This window comes from Hemibagrus wyckioides, linkage group LG23 (assembly GCF_019097595.1).
Source record: "Hemibagrus wyckioides isolate EC202008001 linkage group LG23, SWU_Hwy_1.0, whole genome shotgun sequence".
NCBI lineage: Eukaryota > Metazoa > Chordata > Actinopteri > Siluriformes > Bagridae > Hemibagrus > Hemibagrus wyckioides.
In genome coordinates this window covers 9679415-9703613 of record NC_080732.1, presented here as the reverse complement: position 1 = coordinate 9703613, position 24199 = coordinate 9679415, and the positions used below count along the sequence as shown (strand labels likewise).

The 24199-nt window shown below is 38.9% G+C and overlaps 2 protein-coding genes across 9 annotated transcripts in view; one reads left to right on the top strand and one right to left on the bottom strand.

The window, feature by feature from the left end:
* acad11 (acyl-CoA dehydrogenase family, member 11) overlaps positions 1–9627 on the top strand; it is a 58541-nt gene extending 48914 nt beyond the window's left edge. For all 5 annotated transcript variants that reach the window (XM_058375976.1, XM_058375975.1, XM_058375973.1 and 2 more), the window contains 5 exons: positions 573–644; positions 2118–2272; positions 3066–3182; positions 3980–4089; positions 7246–9627. In XM_058375976.1, coding sequence (XP_058231959.1) covers positions 573–644; positions 2118–2272; positions 3066–3182; positions 3980–4089; positions 7246–7360 — 569 coding nt within the window. In that variant the 3' untranslated portion in view covers positions 7361–9627. The remainder of the gene's footprint in view (positions 1–572; positions 645–2117; positions 2273–3065; positions 3183–3979; positions 4090–7245) is intronic.
* Positions 9628–10483: 856 nt separating this feature from the next.
* si:dkey-12l12.1 (uncharacterized) lies at positions 10484–13240 on the bottom strand. Of its 4 annotated transcripts, none has more exons than XR_009203276.1 (5): positions 13030–13240; positions 11454–11555; positions 11198–11380; positions 11048–11098; positions 10484–10701 (listed from the first exon to the last, which is right to left on the bottom strand). XR_009203276.1 is itself a non-coding variant. In XM_058375978.1 (5 exons), the coding sequence occupies exons 1-5, from the start codon at positions 13144–13146 to the stop codon at positions 10699–10701; spliced, it is 384 nt and encodes a 127-aa protein (XP_058231961.1). In that variant the 5' UTR covers positions 13147–13235; the 3' UTR covers positions 10487–10698. The 4 variants fall into 4 exon arrangements, 3 of the variants coding, with proteins under 3 accessions (XP_058231962.1, XP_058231960.1, XP_058231961.1); XM_058375978.1 differs by having other exon boundaries at positions 10487–10701; positions 11270–11380; positions 13030–13235; XM_058375979.1 differs by lacking the exon at positions 11048–11098 and having other exon boundaries at positions 10485–10701; positions 11270–11380; positions 13030–13236.
* Positions 13241–24199: the final 10959 nt, after the last annotated feature.

Here is a 24199-nt window from a genome sequence, read left to right as displayed (position 1 = left end):
AGGAATGTGACATTTGTAGCCTATTTCCTGGACACCTCTGTTGTGGTGGCTCTTGATGCACTGACTCCAGTCTCAGTCCACTACTGCTAAAGCTCCCCCATGTTCTTGAACAGCTTTGTTTGACAATCTTCTCAAGGCTACGGCCATCCCTGTTGCTTGTACCACACTTTGGTAGGAAATATGCTTTGATACAGCACTCTGTGAACAATCAACCCTTTCAGCAATGATTTTCTGTGGCTTACCATCCTTATGGAAATTGTCAATGAATGTCGTCTGGGCAACCGTCAAATCAGCAGTCTTTCCCCATGATTGTGGTAGTGTGTACTGAACCTGACTGGGATATTTGTGGTATTTATACTGCATAAAAAGTGAACTTTTCTGTGATATTCTAATTTTTTGAGATGCACCTGTACACTTCCTGGATTAAAAAATCTTAACTCGTGTTAACTTTCTCTAAGAAATTTCTTTGTCTTGTCTTATCCACGAATCTCATTGCTATGTACTTTTGGTAAGATAAAGAGTAGTGTGTACTTGTTTGTGATGATTGTTTTCCTCCCCTTTCATCTCTACAGATGCATGGCATGGTGGCCATTTTGAGATAAACTTTGACAATGTTCATGTTCCTGCATCCAACATTCTTTTGGGTGAGAAAGTCTGTGAAAGTATTCAACTTCAAAAACTCTGGTTGGTACTATAGCACACAGACAAAAAATTGGAAAAAAATGTAAGTCGTCATTTGAAGACAGCCAGTGACTCTTTTTCTAACATCGATGGTAAATTCATTCCACCACCTAGGTGCCAGAATAGAGAAGTCTTTTTGAAGCATTTTAAGAGGTCAGTTTGGATGTTATTTCCAAGCGAATGTAATCTTTTAGGTTTAAAACGATTTCAACATCCAGGGTACACACACAAATGGACCGTTTTAAACAAAAATCTGACACAAAGATGTATAACTTTGTGTCATTCCACACGCAACAACTTCGGAGCGGTCCTCCTTCTCCACACTAGTAATCTCTGGGTCTGTAGTTCTGCCTACGTCACACTTGACCTTTCGACGCGATTACGAATTTGCATGTGGAATGACACAAACGTTATATGTCCTTGTGTCAGTTTTTTGTTTAAAATGGTCCGCTTGGAAATGAGTGACTGCTCAAAATTTCCTGAGCGATTGAAGCTGTGGTTGCTTGTTCTGCACCTGGATATCAGCACACCCATACATTCTCGTACCTTTTTGATAGTAAAGATCGTTCGACTTATTTGCACTTCCTTGGTCTTTGCACGTTCGCTTTGTAAACTCTGGGTCTTATGTTCTGCCTATGTGACGTATGACCTTTCGACGTGGTTAAGTAGTACAACTTGCATCCCAGAACTAGTGCTAGATGAGCTTTTGTGGTTAAAAAGTATATTTTAAAAAAGTATGTTTTATTTTTCTAAGAAAATGACAGATCGTTTCGCTAGATAAGACCTTTCTTCCTCATCTGGGATTGTTTAGAGCATTTAAACTGAATTTTGGAAGTTCAAACTTGCAGACACCATTAAAATCTCCACTATATGGAGAATAATCCGGAAATGTTTTCCTCAAAAAATTTCTTTACAACTGAAGAAAGATATCATGGATGACATGGGGGTGAGTAAATTATTTGAAAATTTTTGTTCTGGAAGTGAACTTTTCCTTTAAACTGATATGTCTGGTGCAGGCTATGCCTCAATTATCACCATCCCTACGGGGAAATATGGTGCTGACAGTATCATGTTGAGCACTTTGCATCATAAATACTGGTTTTCTTGTCAAAATTAAAAGTAGAATGGAGAAAAATATGGAGGTGGTATTCCAAGAGAACCTGATCAAATTAAAAAAAAATACTGAAACAACTCAGAAGAACCTTCACCTTTCAGCAGGACAGTGGCTTCAAACACAAGCCCAAAGCATTGCATGAGTGGATAGAAACAAAATAGTTGAATGTAATCTAAACAAATCTGATTACATTTGAGGGGGTTGATACTTTTGCACTGCACTTTACTTTGTAAATATTCTGGCTGTAATTTAAGGTCATGTATTACAGGACTTGGTCATTTGGAAATTTGTATTGCATTGCTCTTTGCATTGCTCTTTGCAGGTGAGGGTCGGGGGTTTGAGATAGCTCAGGGTCGGCTGGGCCCAGGTAGACTGCATCACTGCATGAGAGCAGTTGGACTGGCAGAGCATGCACTGGAGCTGCTGTGCCAAAGATCTGGGAGCAGAAGTACCTTTGGCAAAAGACTATATCAGCATGTATGATTCTTTTTATATTCATGCAAGTTTTTTATATAGAAATGAAACTGTTACCAAATTAATTCAGCTGGTCACACGGTTGGAAGTGTAAATTCTTTCATTTGACTAGTTGAGTATTGTTTGCTTTTTACTAGTAGCCATGAAGTAAAACATCATTCATTTATTCATTGGTGGTAACTGGTCAGGGTTTTAATGGTAAGGGTTATGATGGATTCAGAGCTTAAACTCTTCAATTCAAATTTACTAATCCACAACATGCATGTTTTTTGGGAGGTGAGAAGAATTGGTGCACCCCAGGGAAACCCATGAATAAACAGGGAGAACATGGAAAAATGAAGTGACAGTAACCTAAGCTTAGAATTGCATTTACTACATTATATTAAATATCACCCAAAAATACAAGAAAAAAAGAATGACTACAGTTTTCAGACCTTTCAATCTACAATTCATTTGCATTGTCATAACTTCCTACTACTCTAAATTTTACATAAAGTATTTATTGTTAAAGCAGTAATAAAATATCTCATTCAATAAAAAAATATAAAATAATTTTCTTCTTCCAAACTGTATGTAACTGCTTGACTGTCATTTTACATCATAGTTACCGATTTAACAAATGTTCATATGACACTATATTTTCGTGTTAAAAATTAATAATGGGAATTGCCTCTCTGTAGGAGGTAATTGCTGAACCCTAGAGTTGAGTGTGTTAGCTTTTTCTGCATGTGAACTTTTTTTGTGTGTGTGTTGCTGCTGCCTTGTGTGTAAATATAGTTTTTCATTGGGAACGTAGGAGGTGGTGGCTCATTGGATAGCAGAGTGTCGCATTGCAATAGAGCAGGTACGTCTATTGGCTCTCCATGCAGCTTATATACTCGACACACAGGGGAACAAGGCTGCGAGGAAACAGGTAATTATATTAAATTTAAATACAGTATCATTGTATATCGCAATTGTGTAACCAGGAAATTCATTCTATTTATAACAAAGTCTTAATTGTTGAATTCATCAATTGTTCAATACAGGTCAAAATAGCAAAAGAAAGATCTGTCCCATTCCTCAACTTTATTAACCTGGAGCAGCTCATCTGGCTTTCTGAATCATTGTGGAAAAGCGCTTCTTCGGCTCTTTTAAATTTAAAATGACTTCTTAGGCTCTTTTGGCTCTTTTAAATTATGGTGAATGATGATGATTTTAGTGATGTTTATATACAGTGAAAAAAATAAATTTAAAAAATGTCACAAAATTCCAACACTAAAATTACATGTAGTATACAGAAAAAAAGGGGAAAAAATTAAAGATAATAGAAACTGAAATTACTGGGTAACTGATCACATAATAGTGGAAGCTAATACAATGTTTACAAATAATTTTACCCACATGTAAAATACCCTGAAACAGAATACTTTACTTGGCTATAGAAGTCACCTGGTCAAATAGACCAGAACAAAGACAGTGCATTTCCCTTAATTCCAACATTTTCTATACTTTCAAGTTGAATAGCATGAATATGATCTTTGGTGTAAAACCTGCACTAAAGTTAAGTAGCACAATCAAAATAACACACACACACACTTGTGATTATGTTCCATTCTCATTAGCTCATCAACTCATTAACTGCCATTTACCATAAACAAGACTGTACTAACAAAGACCACATTAATGTCATCAGGAGTGTGTGTGTGTTCCTCACATTGTCTTTTGTAGATTGCAATGCTGAAGGTAGCAGCTGGCAGGATGGCTTGTAAGGTGGTGGACTGTGCCATTCAGGTACATGGGGGTGCAGGAGTGTCTGATGACTTCCCACTTGCACAAATGTGAGTAAAAATATCTATATATCTCATAGGTGTTATTAAAAGTTTTTAAAAGTTGTCCTCTGTTAGATCAATATAGGACAGGACATTTTAATAAACAATTTATATAAAAAATATTATGTAAATATTGTATAAATTATGTATTAAATATTATTAACTTACAGTTAGCTGTGTTATAGGATAGCTAGTGACTAAACCTAGTGATTTTTTTTGTCTAGCTCATTTGTTTGAGTTACAGTTATGCACAGACAGACTAGCCGGTCCTCTTTTTATATAGCTTAAACTTTTGTCATAATTAAGTGTGTATTATTATATCTTTATTATATGGTTTGTGTGTGTGTTTGTTTTTCCTCTCCATGTTTAAATTAAGCAGTGGCGGACTGTGCATTTCACACCTAGGCCTTCACTGGTGTCCTTCCTGAATTAATCCACCTCTATAGCATTATTATGACGCCACGGCAATAGATACTAAGCAACTGTTAAATAGCAAAGTAAAAAAGAAATTAGGCTACAGTATTTTACACCTCACAATGAATAGTCAATTTTATTGCGGTTACTTTTCTCAAAAAAGACATTCTTGATGATGTATGCAGCAAACTGCAATCTCCGGAGGACGAAGCATCCGAAATGAGACCCAGCGAATATAGAAACAATGTATAAGAGTGCATTGTGTCACAGGCTCTTGTAGCGAACATGAATAAAATTACATTACATATAGCAAAAAAACAAATTAACAAAATTCAGTCTCACAAGTTTCCTTTCACTGCAGTAAAAAAAAACAAAAAACCCATAGCCCACCCTGGGGATCTGGAATGAAGGCAAACTGAAAACCCAGAAAAAAAGAAAACCCAAAAGCATGAATGGTTCTTGAAAAAGCTTACCAACTATTTTGAAGAATCAAAAGGAGTTTCTTGAAAAGTCCGCCTTGAAAATGCATTTGTAAGGATGTTCGCAACCAAATCGATTTCTTCTCCTCTGTCAGCCATTGTGAGTTAAAATATATATATTTTATTTAGTTTGTGTGGTTCGCTGCCTCTGACTACTCCAATTATCCAATCAAAAAACGTGAAATTGCTGACGTAATCGTATGCCTGCTAGATGGCACCAGTGATACCAACTCAAAATCTGACTGGTTAATGGAACAGTTTCATTGCGACTTATTTTAAGCTATGGGCGCCTGCACTATTGATTCTGAAGGCCTTAAAGCCAGGCAACACATGATGCCAGCCACTAGCTGAAATATGATTGGATAAATACTCTTATCATAAATATACACTACTGGAAGCAGCACAACCAAGAGAAAAGCTACGAAATGTAGAGAATAGACTATTGGGAATAATTTAATACACATTCATGGAAAAATATATTAAATACACTATATTGCCAAAAGTATTCGCTCACCCATCCAAATAATCAGAATCAGGTGTTCCAATCACTTCCATGGCCACAGGTGTATAAAATCAAGCACCTAGGCATGCAGACTGTTTTTACAAACATTTGTGAAAGAATGGGTCGCTCTCAGGAGCTCAGTGAATTCCAGCGTGGAACTGTGATAGGATGCCACCTGTGCAACAAATCCAGTCGTGAAATTTCCTCGCTCCTAAATATTCCACAGTCAACTGTCAGCTGTATTATAAGAACGTGGAAGTGTTTGGGAACGACAGCAACTCAGCCACGAAGTGATAGGCCACGTAAACTGACGGAGTGGGGTCAGCGGATGCTGAGGCGCATAGTGCGAAGAGGTCGCCAACTTTCTGCAGAGTCAATCGCTACAGACCTCCAAACTTCATGTGGCCTTCAGATTAGCTCAAGAACAGTGCGCAGAGAGCTTCATGGAATGGGTTTCCATGGCCGAGCAGCTGCATCCAAGCCATACATCACCTAGTGCAATGCAAAGCGTCGGATGCAGTGGTGTAAAGCACGCCGCCACTGGACTCTAGAGCAGTGGAGACACGTTCTCTGGAGTGACGAATCACGCTTCTCCATCTGGCAATCTGATGGACGAGTCTGGGTTTGGCGGTTGCCAGGAGAACGGTACTTGTCTGACTGCATTGTGCCAAGTGTAAAGTTTGGTGGAGGGGGGATTATGGTGTGGGGTTGTTTTTCAGGAGCTGGGCTTGGCCCCTTAGTTCCAGTGAAAGGAACTCTGAATGCTTCAGCATACCAAGACATTTTGGACAATTCCATGCTCCCAACTTTGTGGGAACAGTTTGGAGCTGGCCCCTTCCTCTTCCAACATGACTGTGCACCAGTGCACAAAGCAAGGTCCATAAAGACATGGATGACAGAGTCTGGTGTGGATGAACTTGACTGGCCTGCACAGAGTCCTGACCTCAACCCGATAGAACACCTTTGGGATGAATTAGAGCGGAGACTGAGAGCCAGGCCTTCTCGTCCAACATCAGTGTGTGACCTCACAAATGCGCTTCTGGAAGAATGGTCAAAAATTCCCATAAACACACTCCTAAACCTTGTGGACAGCCTTCCCAGAAGAGTTGTAACTGTTATAGCTGCAAAGGGTGGACCGACGTCATATTGAACCCTATGGCTTAGGAATGGGATGTCACTTAAGTTCATATGCGAGTCAAGGCAGGTGAGCGAATACTTTTGGCAATATAGTGTATATTAAAATGCGAGTCAGTGATTCTGCTGTTTAGGCCAGCAGAGAAGGTCTTGCAGGCCCTGACGGCCCACCACTGAAATTAAGTAATTTAAAAGGACTGGTTACAGTTTCCTCGGTCCCTGCCCTAGTGAACTAGCATGGTGTTTGTGTTTGTGTGTGTGCGCACGTGTGCCCATGCGTGTGGGTTTTAATAAACATATTAAAAGTAACAAATTAACAGTATATTTCATATATAAAGTGTAATATATATGCGAATTATATAATTTGAAGCCGATTAATCAAGGTTTATATATGCATAAATTGACACAGAGCCACGAATAGAACACTAAAGTTTTTCTGAAGTTATGAGATTTTCATGAATACCAATATTTTTTGTGAAAACAATCCTACGGAATAAATTGATTTATTGATTTAAATCAGTTCCTATCCAGCTTAATCAGCGAGGCCCAGTGTATGTTTATTTTCTGCAGTGATTTTTGTGCATTTTCTAGATCAAATGTGTAAATTATACACTGAGGGTATGTGTTTCTTTATAGGTATACATATGCACGAACTCTTCGTCTAGCTGATGGCCCTGATGAGGTTCATCTGTCCTCCATCGCCCTAATGGAGCTCAGGGATCAGCTTGGACAGATAGCTGCCAAACTCTAAATTAACCACTTTTTGTTGATTTAATTATTTTTGAAATCTTAATTTACTCTAATCAAATTATATTACTCCTTATGAATCTAATCATAACTAAAACAATAAAGTGGAGGTCAAATGTCTAAGAGCACTAGTGAAAAAGCTTTTTTTTTTTTTTTTTTTTTTTAAATAATTTATTTTCAATACAAAAATTTGAAATTTTAATACACATTATAATTCTGACAGCAACATGAGTGGAAAAATAGAATCTTTGAAATATGTATTTCATAGTTTTTTCGTGGAATTTTAGGCCCTGTCCACATGAACGCAGGTATTTTTAAAACTATTTTTGAAAACTCCTGCCAGGGTGAAGTTTTTTTTAAAAACTATGGTTGCAGTGTTATTGTGTAGACAGCGAAACCGGAGATTTTTGGCTTGTGAACAGGGTTGCCAGATTGGACTGAACACAACTACATCTTAAACCCTGCCCATTTAAAAAAAAATATGACCCCAAAATGCCTACCATTATAACTAATACAATAACAAACAGTTATAACAATTAATAACTTTGTGATATCGGCTTAACGAGTAGAATGATTACAACAACCCGCTAATCAAGACTGAAGTCTGACTGGACAGGACTCTCCTGAACCTTATTGGCTAAACTGAACCATATAATTAAAACAAACATTACATATTGTACTTTTTTATTTATTCATTTGAATAGAGAATTAATAAAATATCGTGTTTATAGTCAAAAATAAAAACCCGCCAGTTGCATCAAAAACCAGCCCAGATTTTATCAACCTGCCCAATGCACTTTTTCCCGGTGAGACGTGACCAAAAGAAGACCAATTGGGCGGAAACCCACCCAATCTGGCAACACTGCTTGTGAAGTCGGTGTCTGAGCCTGAGAGGCTTCTTATTGGCCAACATGGCTTTACGGTTGAGATTATATAGTATTATATAGTTTTGCATGCTCTTGACAGCACTTCAGACCACGTTTTTGCGTTTTCATGTGGACAAGATTTTTTTTAAAAACGAAGGAGAAAAAACTCAGTTTTTAAAAATACCCATGTACGTGTGGACTAGGCCTTAGAGACTTAGTATTTATGTCCTTTTTTTTGCTTTAATAACAGTGTTGAGTTATGAGCACTTACTTTAGTAGACCAAATTAGGCATGAGGGAAATTTGACCTTTAGAACAAAGAAATTCAGTATCACAAACTTTAAATAAATAGTGCAAACTCTTTAACACTGCACACTTTCTTTCTTTCTTTGAAATATTCAGATATTTTATTTTCAGGTTTTCCCCAGATTTTCAGTGTGGTGTCAGACTATTGACCCTGTGTGTGTGCAGGCACCATCCCCTTTGTTTATAAACAGCTATACACCTGCACATGCACTTGCAGTTATTTAAATACCAGAATATGGGATGAATTTGATCGATGTGACTTTTAATTATGGCATGGTTGTTGGTGCCAAGTTTTTAGATGCTGCTCAAATGGGATATTTCACAGCCTCTGGAGTTCATTCAGAATGGTGTGAGTGAGTGAAGTGTCTGCAGACTGAAACACTGTGATGAGGAACATCAGTGGAGAATGTGTAGAATGGTTTCAGCCAACAGGAAGTCTATAGTAACACAAACACTTTACAATCACAGTGACTAGAAAGAATGCACAGTATATCAAACCTTGAGGTGGATCACAGTAGTAGACTACATTGGGTTCAACTTTAGTCAAGAACAGAATTCTAGAGAAATAGGCTATCATGGGCACAAACTCACAGAAATAGGTCCATGATAGCCTCATATTTCTGTTATTGGCTGATGGGAATGGAACCCACTGTCGTCTTCTCTTGTTTTAGCCCATCCACCTTAAGGTTCAATGTTGTGTGCATGCTGAGATGCTTTTTCTACTCACCGCAGCTGAGAATGATCGAGTTGCTATATCCTATCTGGCAGCTGGAACCAATTTGATTGCTCTTATCAGTAAGTCATTTCCACTTACATAACTGTTGCGTTTTTTTTCTCTCCCCACTATTTTGTGTAAATTATATAAACTGTGGTGTGAAAATCTCAGTAGATCAGCAGTTTCTGAAATACTCAAATCATCCCATCTGGTATCCTGGTATTTATTTTAGATTCAGTCACATTTTTTTAAACCTCTTTTTGTTGTTTGATGTAAACATCAATTGAAGCCTTAAACCTGTATCTTCACCCATTTATGTAGTGTGCTGCTGCCTTATGATTATGCATGGATAACTGCTTAAATAAACAAGATGATGATTCAGAAACTGTTCTTTGTGCATTAAAGAGCCTCTAAGGAAATTGTTTTAGAATATAAAGCACTCTTCAAATCTGTAGTTGCATGCTGAACATGCATGGGAATGTATGCCTGCCAGAATATCACCAGGCCATCTAAAAAAAAATCTTAATCCTAAACTGCCGTGTGCTTGGACTGTATGCTGCCACACCTGTAAGTCACTTCAGATTAACCAGAATATCAAATAAATCAGAAATAGATGCAAGTTAAATTATAACTGATAAAATGACTTTATGAAATGACAGTATGTGGAACATACTTATTTAACCTGGTTTTTTAACCTAGTGGTAAGAATGGGTGTCATTCTTTTATTTGGGGTTATGTGACAGGCTATCTGCAAGAAAACTGCTTATCTGCAAGTATTTAAAAGTGACCTATTTAAAAAGTACAGGTGCAGTACTGTTTAAACACAGCAACATATAGGTCAGTTAAATGAGTACATATGAAATATGTGCACTGATTATTCTCAGTATTTTGTGTGCACAGAATAAAAATAAAAGTGATTTCCAGTGAAAAATACACATCAATTTAAATTCTAGTTCAAAATCTAAGTAGTTATTTTCTTATTTATCATGTCTGTTTTTGGGCCTCTGGCATTTGAATGGATCTCTGCCATTTTCCAAACAATAGGCAATAATACCTTAAGATTACAGCTAAGTTGTCCAAAACAGGCATTTGACAAGGAGAAAACCTTAAAACTTTGTCTACAATTATTCTAATAAAGGCTAGATTAAGGACCCTGATAGGAGTTACTATGATGATAAGCAAAAACTGACATTTACTTCATATTAAAATATGAACTTTTATTATATAATGTATTCAGTATTTTTAAATACATTGATGAATAAAAAACCTTCAATAAGCTTGTTAAATGACAGTACATAAGTGAACAATCAGATGGAGTAAATGGCGATGAACTTAATATATGCATCCCTGTATTTGTCTTTGGATTGTTTTTAACTTTTCCCTACAAACATCCCATTCCATGAGCAGACTGCAACTTCTGTGTTCTTCCTGGTTTCTCTTCCCTTAGGCCTCTCCTTCACTGTTTAAAATAAGAGTATTCTGGGTCAGTTCCATAGTGATTTCTGTTTTTACATTTTTACTGTGAGTGTATGTAAATGTATTAACTGCTAAAACAGAAACTTATTCAAACACATGCTGTTCTCTCATTTATGGTTATGTTTACAGGTTATATAAAAGGTTACAGATGAACCTTATATGTTTCTGCTAAATATAACTAGGGTTATATTTATGGTTATATGTGTAACTTTAGAAACAGATTCTTTTACATAACCATTTTCAGCATTTTTGAAAGTGTGATGGGTCTCTTAAATGTTGTAGAATATAAAATGTATTTGTGTGTGCAATGAATACAGTGTTGTTTCTACCATTCTAGAAGGCATGACTGGATCAGCAGCATGCCTTCGAGCTCTCATTACCTGTAACAGAAATATGGCAAAATACAGCTATATATAAAAACCCAGCAATTGGATTCAATTAGCATTTTAATTATAGATTTCTTGATGGGAATATGGTACCTGATTAATTAATGGTCACGGTAAAGGGAAAAGTTCATGATCATAACTCAGGTCATTGGCATGGATACGTACTGGCAGAGGACTCATAGGGTTGTGACTCAGCAGTGAGTAACTGCCCACTCGTGATTTAAGAGGCAATGGTTTCTTCTTATTGCTATTCAGATGACGCCTTGATCTGTCCGCCTAAAACAGTAAAACACAGTATAATAGATATTCATAATTTTTACTTCAAGTAGACACAAACGTAAACACACACCTGAATTAGAGTGTTGGGGAAGCCCTTGGCTTTAAAGGCCCCTGGTAGGTTGGCTTGGCTACGTTGAGCTCCTCTCTCATGGTCTGCGTTTGTGTACCTTGTCTGAAATAGATACAGGATACTTTTATCTCTTGGTTAATTTTAGCTTTTGTTAATTGAAAACATGCAAATATTGTACAGACTAACAAGGATAGAAGCTTATTTCATGCTCACACAATCTTACTAATATACCTGTTATATATTTCAACATTTGTGCTTATAAGCATGATAATTTGGTGTAACTATGCCAAAGTAATTATTATATAGTCTAATGATCCAGTCAAATCGTATCACAGTACAGTCGACTTTCATTAAATGTACCATAAACAAGTAGGTATAGCTGTAAGTGTGCTATGTGCTCTAAAGCCAATGTGTTAAATCTATCATTATGGCTATAAGACATTCTTTAGAATTAATTGGTTAAAAAGCCTTAATCTTAATTAAAAAGGCTGCTAAATATTGTGAAATGTAACGTTTAAGGACAGTAAATGTCTTTCTAATACTTTCCTCCTACACTTTCCAATCACCCAGAAAATGGAAAAAGTTGAAAATGTTTTCCCTGAAATTTACACCAAACAAAATTAAGCTTGTTGTTTTTATTTATTTAATTATGCTTAGTTAGAATAATTAAAGTGTAATAAATCTCTCATGATAAGATTAATCACTAGGAAATGCTGCAATTTGGTAATTACCCTACATAACTTCATAAAATAAGGCAGGATATCTAACATATTTCAAACACTGGATTCAACATTTACCCAAACAGAAAGTCAGTTCATAAGTATCTTCAGACTTCAGACAGTTTATTTTTCATTGTGTTCTTCTCTTACCATGTCTTTAAAAAAACACAAGTGGTGAGTGGATCATGTCATGCTGAGTGGAAACTTTAACAGACCACTGACTCATGGAAAAGCAAAGGAAAGTTGGCACCATTTTGTTCTATTCATAGGTTGTTTTTTTTTGTGTGCGTGTGTGTCTTATTTTGTGCCTAGCCTATTTAAATGTCAGACACCACTGGACAGACAAACCCCATCCCTGGGTCCATCTTTGTCATCACAACAAAGTTAAAATGTTCTCCTGATACCTCAAGATTTTTATGTTGTGCCCACTTCTGACCACAAGCTCCGCCTCAACCACTGTGACATACTTTTGCCGGAAAGAAATAGTTGTGGTCAGTTCAACTCAGTTAAATTTTGTTGGCTAGCTATATATATATATATATATATATATTTATATATATATATATATATATATATATATATATATATATATATATATGTCTATGCCAATGCATTTAAAATGTTTTCTGCCATAGGTTTTGATGTCTTCTAAAGGAAACATAAAAGATACTTCTAGAAGATGTGGGTATAAGAACGAGAGTATACCTATTTTTGTCATATTTTGAAATTGCAGAAGTCTAGTAACAAAGTTTAGATTAAAGATTTAGAATTATATAAATTGTTTAAGTAAAACTTTATAACAACATTCACAGTTTGTGTAGATGAGTGAAATCTCAAAATCTTTAAAAAGCCCTTACCTTTATCCTTTCAACCTGCCCACTGTCACAATCCATGCCCCCATCTGCACAGTCTAAAGCATGTGTTAGCAGGTAGCCCTGTATATATAACAGGAAAAAAAACGATACTGTGTTCATTGCAAGACGAGAGTGTTTTGAGAAAGAATGACTATGGAAGACTGTCAGCTTGGCAGTTTTCTTTCTGCGTTTTATACTCCCAGCTCTAATGGAGACCAGATGAGGAGGAGAGGCAAAATACATGCGCGCACACACACAGGATCTGTGTGTGTGTGTAATATATATATATATATATATATATATATATATATGCCCAGAATGTCAAAAACACTTTTTTATTTTATGACGCACACAGAAATAGAAGAAAATGGCCGAGTCAAAGAGGGTTTTGGTTCAGAGCAGAACAGTGATTACAGCTAGTATATTCATGTCCTCTCCACATAATGTAAAAGACTAGGCAGAAAGATTTTTGGGGGGGTTTGGAGAAGTGCTCCTCCCCAGCTGTATGCTCTAGCCACATAATAGTCGCATTCCAGGCTTGTGGATACTTTGCAGTGTTTTCTTTGAAGTGGACTGTGCTATTATTTAAGGGTGTGTTGGAAGAAGAGTTCAAAAAACAATTACCCAGACTGATACATGGCAATGGTTCTGGCAGCTGTATAAATAATTATTAAAATACGCACTTACAAAGAGGGATCTTGGAATAGCTTGCACTTATGCTGGCACATGCCATGCACTCACATTTGGTGCCCAATGGTTGTTTTATTCTTGATGTTAGATTACAGACCTAGCAGCTGCACAAACCTTCAGCCTTAATGTCAGAGAAATCTGAGTAATGCATGTATGCCTCACTCTTTTTTAGTTCATATAGCATTACAAAGACCCATTGTCGAATCCTTAGCCCACTGTCTGATCCTCAGCCCAAGGGGAATTGGTGGACACAGCTTGAGCTGTAATACTGATGAGTTTAAGAAGACATTTCATCACTTATAAGAATTAGTCTTGCACAGGACTAAAAATGTTAATCTAAAGTCTACTCAGCATTTCCTACCCAGACTTCAGGCTCACGGAAAAAAATCCTGACTTTGGGAGACTAAACCGCACAGCATTTTCTAAATGTAAGAAGTATTTTTTGATTAATGACTTAATATTGTCATTTGTTTTTGGCAGGATTGATCTGGTAGCATTACTAAAATCCCTGTTTCTTTCAGGCAGTTACTGCATTAAATCTGCCTTTTACATGCTGCTACAGTCTTAATTTTTAATCTTTGGGTAAATGTCCATGTTTGAGTTGTCTGTAAAGTGTTAAATTTGCCTAATGATGACCTTGCTCATGTCATGTTTCTTAAATATGTCCTAATAATGAAAGTCCTACTGGCTGTGACTCACATTTGTTATACCTTCCTAAATTTATTGACCAAGTGCTCTGAATACCAGCCCATAAAAATGAAAGGTTCTAGTATGGCGGAGCAAACAGAGCTGGAAGAGGAAAACTGTATTATAGTTGCGTTCAAAAGCAAACATAATGGTAGTACACTGAATTGTTTTCTTTTCTATCATTAGTCATAGTAATGATTTTTACAATAAATTTCACTAGTTTTCAAATGAAATTGTCAATTTTTTGTGATATATCTGCCTCTTTGAGTGTCTTCTTGGCTTGGGTATACGTTGTGAAGGGGTTTTCTTCACCAAGGAAAGAATTATGATGAAAAGGATGATTATACCACTTGTCTTCCATGGTCTTCCAGGCCTTTGTTGTTTGTTGCTGAACTTGGCAGTGCAGTCCCTCTTTTTATGAATGTACCAAATTGTTGATTTGGCCACTCCTTATGTTTGTTTTTTGCAGCCTAATGATTGCATCCTTTACTTTTAACACCTGTTTGGCCTGTATATTGAGAGTTCCCATGAAAAACTACCAAATTCAAATTTACTTGGAATCAAGATCTTGCATTTTCTTAATATGTTATGTAATAATGAGGAAACACTTCCTGTGTTTCCATGGGAACTATGAAATGGGAGGTGGGAGCACTTCTCTTTTTTCCACTCACCCAGAGAACACACACAGTACAGTTCAGCTCAGCTGAACTTTCTCTCCATACCCAGACCACTCCCTGATTTTCTCTCCACCGTGGCCTCCTAGTTGTTTGAGGCAAACTAGACAAAGATATAATACAGAAACAGTCATAAAACAGGCAAGGGTCAGTTAATTGAAGCTGATTTTAAATAAATAAATAAATAAATGGGAAAGCAAATACATTCAAAACAGGTAACTAACCCTAAATCAAAGGCTTATTTGTGGTGGGCACAAAAAGACACAGTGTATACTTTGCAAATGCATGAAATTCCTTAGAAATTATGAATTATGTGTGCTCTGAAGGTGATTGAGTTCAGATGCATGTAATCATTAATCTGATGAACATGAACTTAAAAATGTCCAGGGGTTGTAATCCTCAGCAGCCTTGTTTGTAGGCTGTGCTGAATTCTGGGATGTGTAGTCGACTGAGGATTCCAGTGTTAACATAAAAGAACCCCCCTCAGTAACCTTCAAGAGCAGTTCTTTTCCTAAGCCTCCCCTTTGGAATGGAACTTATCACATAGTAGTGGGCCAAGTGAGTGTCAGTTCAAATCCCAAGACCACCAACCTGCCACTGCTGGGCCCTTGAGCATGGCCCTTAACCCTCATCAGCTCAGCTGTATAAATGAGATAAATTTAAGTTGCTCTATGTGTACCAAATGCCATAATTGTATGTAGAAGCTGGCGCGTGCTTGAGTGTCGGTTTGTGAATGGGGGACAGAGCCAAGGGAGGTGAGTTGTAAGGATCACACCCTTGTGCCGAATATCACTAATAATTTTTCTCTGTTGCAGTGAGCTGCAGCAGAGGAAAAAGAGAGAGAGAGAGAGAGAGAGATGGAAGTCAAACGAGAGAAATACACAGAGCTGTGTCTGTGTGTGTGAACATGTATGTCTATAGTTTTCTCTTTTCCAAACCTTCAGAACACATCGAGCCCGAATGCTTCGGTACCTCTTTCCAAATGGCAGGCGGGTGAAGAGTGAGTGTGGGGGGTGATCCACAATGCTGTTGGCTTTGCGGATGCAATGTGTGGTGTAAAGGTCCGTGATAGAGGGAAAAGAGACTCCAATGATCTTCTCTGCTGTCCTCACTATCGGCTGCAGGGTCTTGCGATCCAATACGGTGCATTTCCCAAATCAGGCAGTGATGCAGCTGCTCAGGATGCTCTCAATGGTCCCTCTGTAGAACATGGTAAGGAGAGGGAGATTGGCTCAGCCTCCATAGGAATTAGAGATGCTGCTGGGCTTTCTTGGTGATGGAGCTGGTGTTGCGTGACCACGTAAAGTTCTCTGACAGATGAACACCAAGGAATTTGGTGCTCTTGATGATCTCCACAGAGGATTGTGCTCTCCTGAAGTCAACAAGCATCTCTTTAGTTTTGTCGACATTTAGTGACAGGTTGTTAACTTTACACCAGGCTGTTAGCTGTTGCATCTCCTCTCTGTATACTGACTCATCCTTCTTGCTGATGAGATCCACCATGGTTGTGTCATTGGTGACCTTGATGATGTGGTTCTAGCTGTGCATTGCTGCATAGTCATGAGTCAGCAGTGGGCTGAGCACACAGCCCTGAGGGGCCCCAGTGCCCAGTGTGGTGGTGTTGGAGATGCTGTTCCCGATCCAGACTGACTGAGGTCGCCCAGTCAGGATGTTCAGGATCCAGTGAGGGTGGGTCTTTATGTGCCTCATGACGAGCCTCTCTAAGTACTTCATCGCGATGGGTGTGAGTGTGATGGAACGATAGTCATTGAGGCAGGAAATTGTAGACTTCTTCGGCACAGAGACAATGGTCATTGTCTTGAAGCATGTAGGAACAACGGCACTGCTCAGGAAAACGTGAAGATGTCAGTGAAGACATCCACTAGCTGTTCTGCACGTTCCCTTAGCACTCTGCAAGGAATGTTGTCTGGTCCAGCAAACTTCTTTGGGTTAACTCTGCATAGAGTTCTCTTCACATCAGCCATGGATAGGCAGAGCACCTGGTCATTGGGAGGAGGGATGGTTTTCCTCGTTGCTACATTGTTCTGTACCTCAAACTGAGCGTAGATGTCATTCAGCACATCTGGGAGGGAGGCATCACTATCACAGGCAGGTAATGATGTGTTGTAGTTTGTGATCATCTGTATGCCCTGAAGCCTTGTACTCCTCCAAGTTGATAGAGTTGCCATTGTTTGCAGCCTCCCTGAACATATGCCAGTCAGTACACTCAAAACAGTCCTGAAGAGCAGAGGTGGCCAGATTTTCATCTGTTTCAGAACCGTCTTAGAGTGTCTGATGAGCAGCCTGTATGCTGGAATTAGCATAACAGAGATATGGTCTGAGTAGCTGAGGTGGGGGTAGAGCTCTGAATGGTACATGCCAAGAATGTTTGTTTAAACAAGATCCAGCATGTTAACCCCTCTCATTGCAATGTCCATATGTTGATGGAATTTAGGGAGCAGTGTTTTGAGATTCGCATGCTTAAAATCTCTGGCAATAATAAATAGTCTGTCAGGGTGACCATTTTGCAGATCGCTAATTACCCCATAGAGTTCACATAGAGCCTCCTTAGCATTCGTGCTGGGGGAAATGTACACTCCGAAACTGAAAGCAGTGGTGAATTCACATGGTAAATAAAATGGCCTGCATCTAACAGTCACAAACTCCACTAGTGATGAACAGTAACTAGAAACAAGCACAGAATTCTTGTACCATTCCATGTTGATGTAAACATACACACCGTCACCACAAGTCTTACCACACAGAGCTGCATTTCTGTCAGCACAAAATGAGGTGAGCCTGGCTAGCTGAATGGCACCATCTGGAACTATGTCACTGAGCCACATCTCTGTGAAAACAAAAATGCAGCAGTCACTGAACTCTCGCCATGTGGTTCACTGCAGTTGGATGTAGTCCAGTTTATTGTCCAGTGAGCAAATGTTAGACAGAATAATGGATGGGAGAGCTGGCTGGTTAGGGATTGTTTTTAGCCTAGCACAGACACCTGCCCACTTTCTGCACTTCCGCTTTCCTGGCCACCAGAATCAGACAACACTGAGGACAGAAGGCCTGGTCTTTGCAGCAAGCCGAGGTTGCAAAGTTTTTTTGGAGTAAATCATCATGCAGGTTGGTAATTGCATGATTTCTGTACTCTAATAGCTTTTGGCAGTCATATACATGAACATCACTGTCTTTGTTGTCCATGCACCTTAAGATATGAGAAGACTGCAGTGAACTGTTAGGACAGCAGAAAAGATCATTGGTGTACACCTACCCAACCTTCAAAACTTGTACAACTCTGAAACACGCACATAACATAATCACAGGTCCCTCTAACCCCAGCCACAACCTGTTTGCACTTCTCCCTTCAGGAAGATGCTACAGATCTCTGTGCACTTGAATATCTAGGCACAAAACCATGCTTAAACAGCTAACACAGGAATTATTACCTGTGTTCTGTAATTAATTTCTGTAATTCATTCTCCATCTCTAATTACTGCCTCTTTCTCTAGTACTATGTATCATGTACATGCATATATCTTTATATTTATATCTAAATAATGCACAAATCTGTACATAAATCCACTCCTTCAGATTCATACACATTATTATTTATTAAGTCTTACTATTTAAATGTTTTCTGTTCTCATGCCAGATATGTATGTATGTATGTATGTACCAAGAGCACCTTAAAAAACCACAACAAATTCCTTGTGTGTCTGCAAACACTTGGTGAATAAAGGCTAAAACACACAAATAGCACCATTCTGGATCACCTATTACAGTGGTGCTGAAAATGGTTACAGTGGTTACATTACAGTGGTACTGAAAATGGGAAAGAAGAAATATGACCTCATGGAGTCCTAGCCTCTGGGTAAAATTGTTATGATTTCAAGGTGCTTTCACGCCCTGCTCCGAACCCAGGCAGAGGACTGTCAGCTGCCCCAGAGCTTGGTTCACAGAGAGGGTACCTCAAACACCAGCCCCAGCAGCCATGCCTCACATCATGCTCAGCCAGATGGGGCCTCAAAATGATGCTGAAGCATTCATGGAACATTTCAAGCATGCTGAAATGCACGGCCAAAATCTGAGTGGGTGGTCTGCCTGCTGCTGCTACTGTCTGTGGAAGCGCAGCTTAAGATTTGAATGCTGGCTTGTTCCAGCAACTTCCTGCTGCCAAAGTGCAAATGTGCAGTTCATACTTAACAGCAATCTGATTACCTTGCTTGAGGGGGCAAATCAGGCCTAAATTCAGGCATAAAATCTTCTAGTGTGTAGCTAGCCTTAGGTCTATATTTGACCTAGATGACAGGAATTTTTTATCATCATTTTAACACCTACAAGAGTTTAGATTGACTTACGATTTTTATTGTTTTCTTCAAATTAGACATTTCTTTGAGAACATTTTTTATTTTCCCACCAATTAGCAAAAGTTAGATTTATTTCTGAAGCTTATCTTTTAAACATGAAATGCAATTTTCAAGGTCTACAGTCCAATTTCAAATTTAGAAAACAATTTGCGAGCTGTGGCATCAGGATTGCAGAGGGAGCGGGGCATGATCCAGGAGGATGAAAGATGGTTGACTGTCATTCATATACATTCCAGAGTATATTGTTGTACAATAATTGTTGTACAATATTGTTGTGCATGAAACACAGTTTAAAATATTGTACCATATATATTGTATTCTTTTTCATGAGATTGAACCACAACATTCACTAGTTTGCACTGTAAATCAGTGTGTGTAAACCAGTCTCATGTCCTCGTATGTTTTGGTTCTGCCCCATAATAAGCCATTAAAGTTTGCTGGCCAATCAAGCAAATGGATACTATGGTCCTTAAACCAGGTATTAGTACTTTTGGCAGTGTAGGCAGGTGCCAAGTCTATATATACACTATATTGCCAAAAGTATTCGCTCACCCATCCAAATAATCAGAATCAGGTGTTCCAATCACTTCCATGGCCCATGCAGACTGTTTTTACAAACATTTGTGAAAGAATGGGTCGCTCTCAGGAGCTCAGTGAATTCCAGCGTGGAACTGTGATAGGATGCCACCTGTGCAACAAATCCAGTCGTGAAATTTCCTCGCTCCTAAATATTCCACAGTCAACTGTCAGCTGTATTATAAGAACGTGGAAGTGTTTGGGAACGACAGCAACTCAGCCACGAAGTGGTAGGCCACGTAAACTGACGGAGCGGGGTCAGTGGATGCTGAGGCGCATAGTGCGAATAGGTCACCAACTTTCTGCAGAGTCAATCGCTACAGACCTCCAAACTTCATGTGGCCTTCAGATTAGTTCAAGAACAGTGCGCAGAGAGCTTCATGGAATGGGTTTCCATGGCCGAGCAGCTGCATCCGAGCCATACATCACCAAGTGCAAATGCAAAGCGTCGGATGCAGTGGTGTAAAGCACGCCGCCACTGGACTCTAGAGCAGTGGAGACACGTTCTCTGGAGTGACGAATCGCGCTTCTCCATCTGGCAATCTGATGGACGAGTCTGGGTTTGGCGGTTGCCAGGAGAACGGTACTTGTCTGACTGCATTGTGCCAAGTGTAAAGTTTGGTGGAGGGGGGATTATGGTGTGGGGTTGTTTTTCAGGAGCTGGGCTTGGCCCCTTAGTTCCAGTGAAAGGAACTCTGAATGCTTCAGCATACCAAGACATTTTGGACAATTCCATGCTCCCAACTTTGTGGGAACAGTTTGGAGCTGGCCCCTTCCTCTTCCAACATGACTGTGCACCAGTGCACAAAGCAAGGTCCATAAAGACATGGATGACAGAGTCTGGTGTGGATGAACTTGACTGGCCTGCACAGAGTCCTGACCTCAACCCGATAGAACACCTTTGGGATGAATTAGAGCGGAGACTGAGAGCCAGACCTTCTCGTCCAACATCAGTGTGTGACCTCACAAATGCGCTTCTGGAAGAATGGTCAAAAATTCCCATAAACACACTCCTAAACCTTGTGGACAGCCTTCCCAGAAAAGTTGAAGCTGTTATAGCTGCCAAGGGTGGACCGACGTCATATTGAACCCTATGGATTAGGAATGGGATGTCACTTAAGTTCATATGCGAGTCAAGGCAGGTGAGCGAATACTAGCGTATATATATAGCGTAGCGTATATATACGCATAGCGTATGTATATATATATATATATATATATAATGTCCATCAGATTGCCAGATGGAGAAGCACGATTGGTCACTCCAGAGAACGCGTCTCCACTGCTCTAGAGTCCAGTGGCGGTGTGCTTTACACCACTGCATCCGACGCTTTGCATTGCACTTGGTGATGTATGGCTCGGATGCAGCTGCTCGGCCATGGAAACCCATTCTATGAAGCTCTCTGCGCACTGTTCTTGAGCTAATCTGAAGGCCACATGAAGTTTGGAGGTCTGTAGCGATTGACTCTGCAGAAAGTTGGCGACCTCTTCGCACTATGCGCCTCAGCATCCTCTGACCCCACTCCGTCAGTTTACGTGGCCTACCACTTCGTGGCTGAGTTGCTGTCGTTCCCAAACACTTCCACGTTCTTATAATACAGCTGACAGTTGACTGTGGAATATTTAGGAGCGAGGAAATTTCACGACTGGATTTGTTGCACAGGTGGCATCCTATCACAGTTCCACGCTGGAATTCACTGAGCTCCTGAGAGCGACCCATTCTTTCACAAATGTTTGTAAAAACAGTCTGCATGCCTAGGTGCTTGATTTTATACACCTGTGGCCATGGAAGTGATTGGAACACCTGATTCTGATTATTTGGATGGGTGAGCGAATACTTTTGGCAATATAGTGTATATATATATATATATATACACTATATCAAGAGCACATGACAAATTATTGAGACACTGACATTTTTTGTTGTGGTATACCCACCACTGTTGTTGGCTTTTGTTTCAATAAATTGTTTGATATGAGGAAATCACCATTGCATGCTTCTACTTAAATGCCCTACTTTCATGATATAATATCACTGTAGCGTGAACTTTTTACAATTTCCATAAATTTCACCCAAAAGCTAAATATCCTTAACTTTTTGTGAGTAGTGTATATACGCACATATATATATACACACACAGTATCTCACAAAACCCCTCACATTTTTGTAAATATTTTATCTTTTCATGACACTCTGCTACAATGTAAAGTAGTGAGTGTACAGCCTGTATAACAGTTTAAATTTGCTGTCCCCTCAAAATAACACAGCCGTTAATGTCTAAACCATTGGCAACAAAAGTGAGTACACCCCTAAGTGGAAATGTCCAAATTGGGCCCAGTTAGCCATTTACCCTCCCTGGTGTCATGTGACTCGTTAGTGGTACAAGGTTTCAGGTGTGAATGGGGAGCAGGTGTGTTAAATTTGGTGTTATCGCTCTCACAATCTCTCTTACTGGTCACTGGAAGTTCAACATGGCACCTCATAGCAAAGAACTCCCTGAGGATCTGAAAAAAAGAATTTTTGCTCTACATAAAGATAGCCTAGGCTATAAGAAGATTGCCAAGACCCTGAAACTGAGCTGCAGCATGGTGGGTAAGACCATACAGCAGTTTTTCCTGATGTTTATTTCTTTCTACATGGTAAAACAATGCTGAAGGCGGCCGAAATACACAATAATCTCGTTTGAACAGTTGATATTGAGATATGTCTGTTACTGATGCTCTGTAAAGATGTCATAACGACTCTAATCTGAGGTACTGTTAATTGGTGATTTCTGAGGCTGGCAACTCTAAATGAACTTTCCCTCTGCAGCAGAGGTAAGTATTGGTCTTGCTTTACTGGGATGGACTTCATGTGTGCAAATGCACTTGACAATACTGTTCTTGCAAGAACTATTCCAGAACACCTGACCTTCATGTCTTAAAATAACAAGTCCATGTGTGTTATCTCATAGTTTTGAAATCTCCAGTATTGTTCAAGAATGTAGAAAATAAATCCCTAAACAAAAAACATTGAATTAAAAGGTGTGTCCAAACTTTTGACTGGTAGTGTGTGTGTGTGTGTGTGATATATCTCATAACCCCATCAATACTACATACATGATTCAGTTGTATGTAGTTAACTTGTTTCAAGTTAACTCTACTACTGTATTAATTTAGAATCTAGGATTATTTCATTTTCTTTTATAGTGGAGAGATACAGTATGCTGATCTAGAAACATTAACAGCCTTTCTGTAGCTAGAAAGCTATCCTTCCAGGTGTAACCCTTGACATTTTCACGCTAGGTTTCTTACTGAACATTTCTTTAATTTGGCACTGTCCCTTTAAGAGGATGGAGTAGCTTGTGCATGTAAGAGAATGCATAGCAATGGCCCCCGGAGTAAATGTGTGTGTGAGTGCACAGAGAACACGCATAGCATCGGAACGTAGTTCTGAGTCGTTCAATAAAAATAAGCATGTATTTTGAGAATTTTCATTTGAGTAAATGCTTTTGTTATTCCGGATACAAGCTGGTAAGTTTAACTGAGGCACCTCTGTGAGGGTTTGATAATCTTTTTGTGAAATGCTTTTTGTGGTTATTCTGATTTTGAGACATTCTGATTTTTTTCCCTTGACCCATTCATTGGATGATACATTTGGGACCTGAGTTTTCTGAGTGGTTTCTTCAGATGTGAATTTTCTTCAGGTAGACGTCCTTAGTTGGCATCAGCATTTCATCATTTTGCCATTGACTTTCAACTCTTCAGTTCTCCACACTTTCATCTTTGAAAAACTAATTGCCATTCTGAAGAAGCGGTAGTGCTAAGACACTACTTTTACACACATTACATGCGACTGAATACTACCATCACCAGGGGCGTATCTAGGATTTGAAAACATCAGGGGCTAATTAGGAAGAGGGGGTAAGCAAGAATAACACATTTTGTAAGGGCATTTTTATGTAATATCGTTTAATAATAAACACAAATGAACACAAACAGTATGCAACTTTAGAAAATTTCATTCGATCTTCTTTTCTGACTCCTCCCATAATTTCAGAGTCTTGCTACTAAAAAAGGAGTTCATTAAATTAATTACATTTTCTCTCTCACAGGTATGCCATGCAATATTATCTCTTTTACAGCTTGTGTGTGAAGCAGTGCCGTGTAGATCCTTTATTATTATTATTATTACTT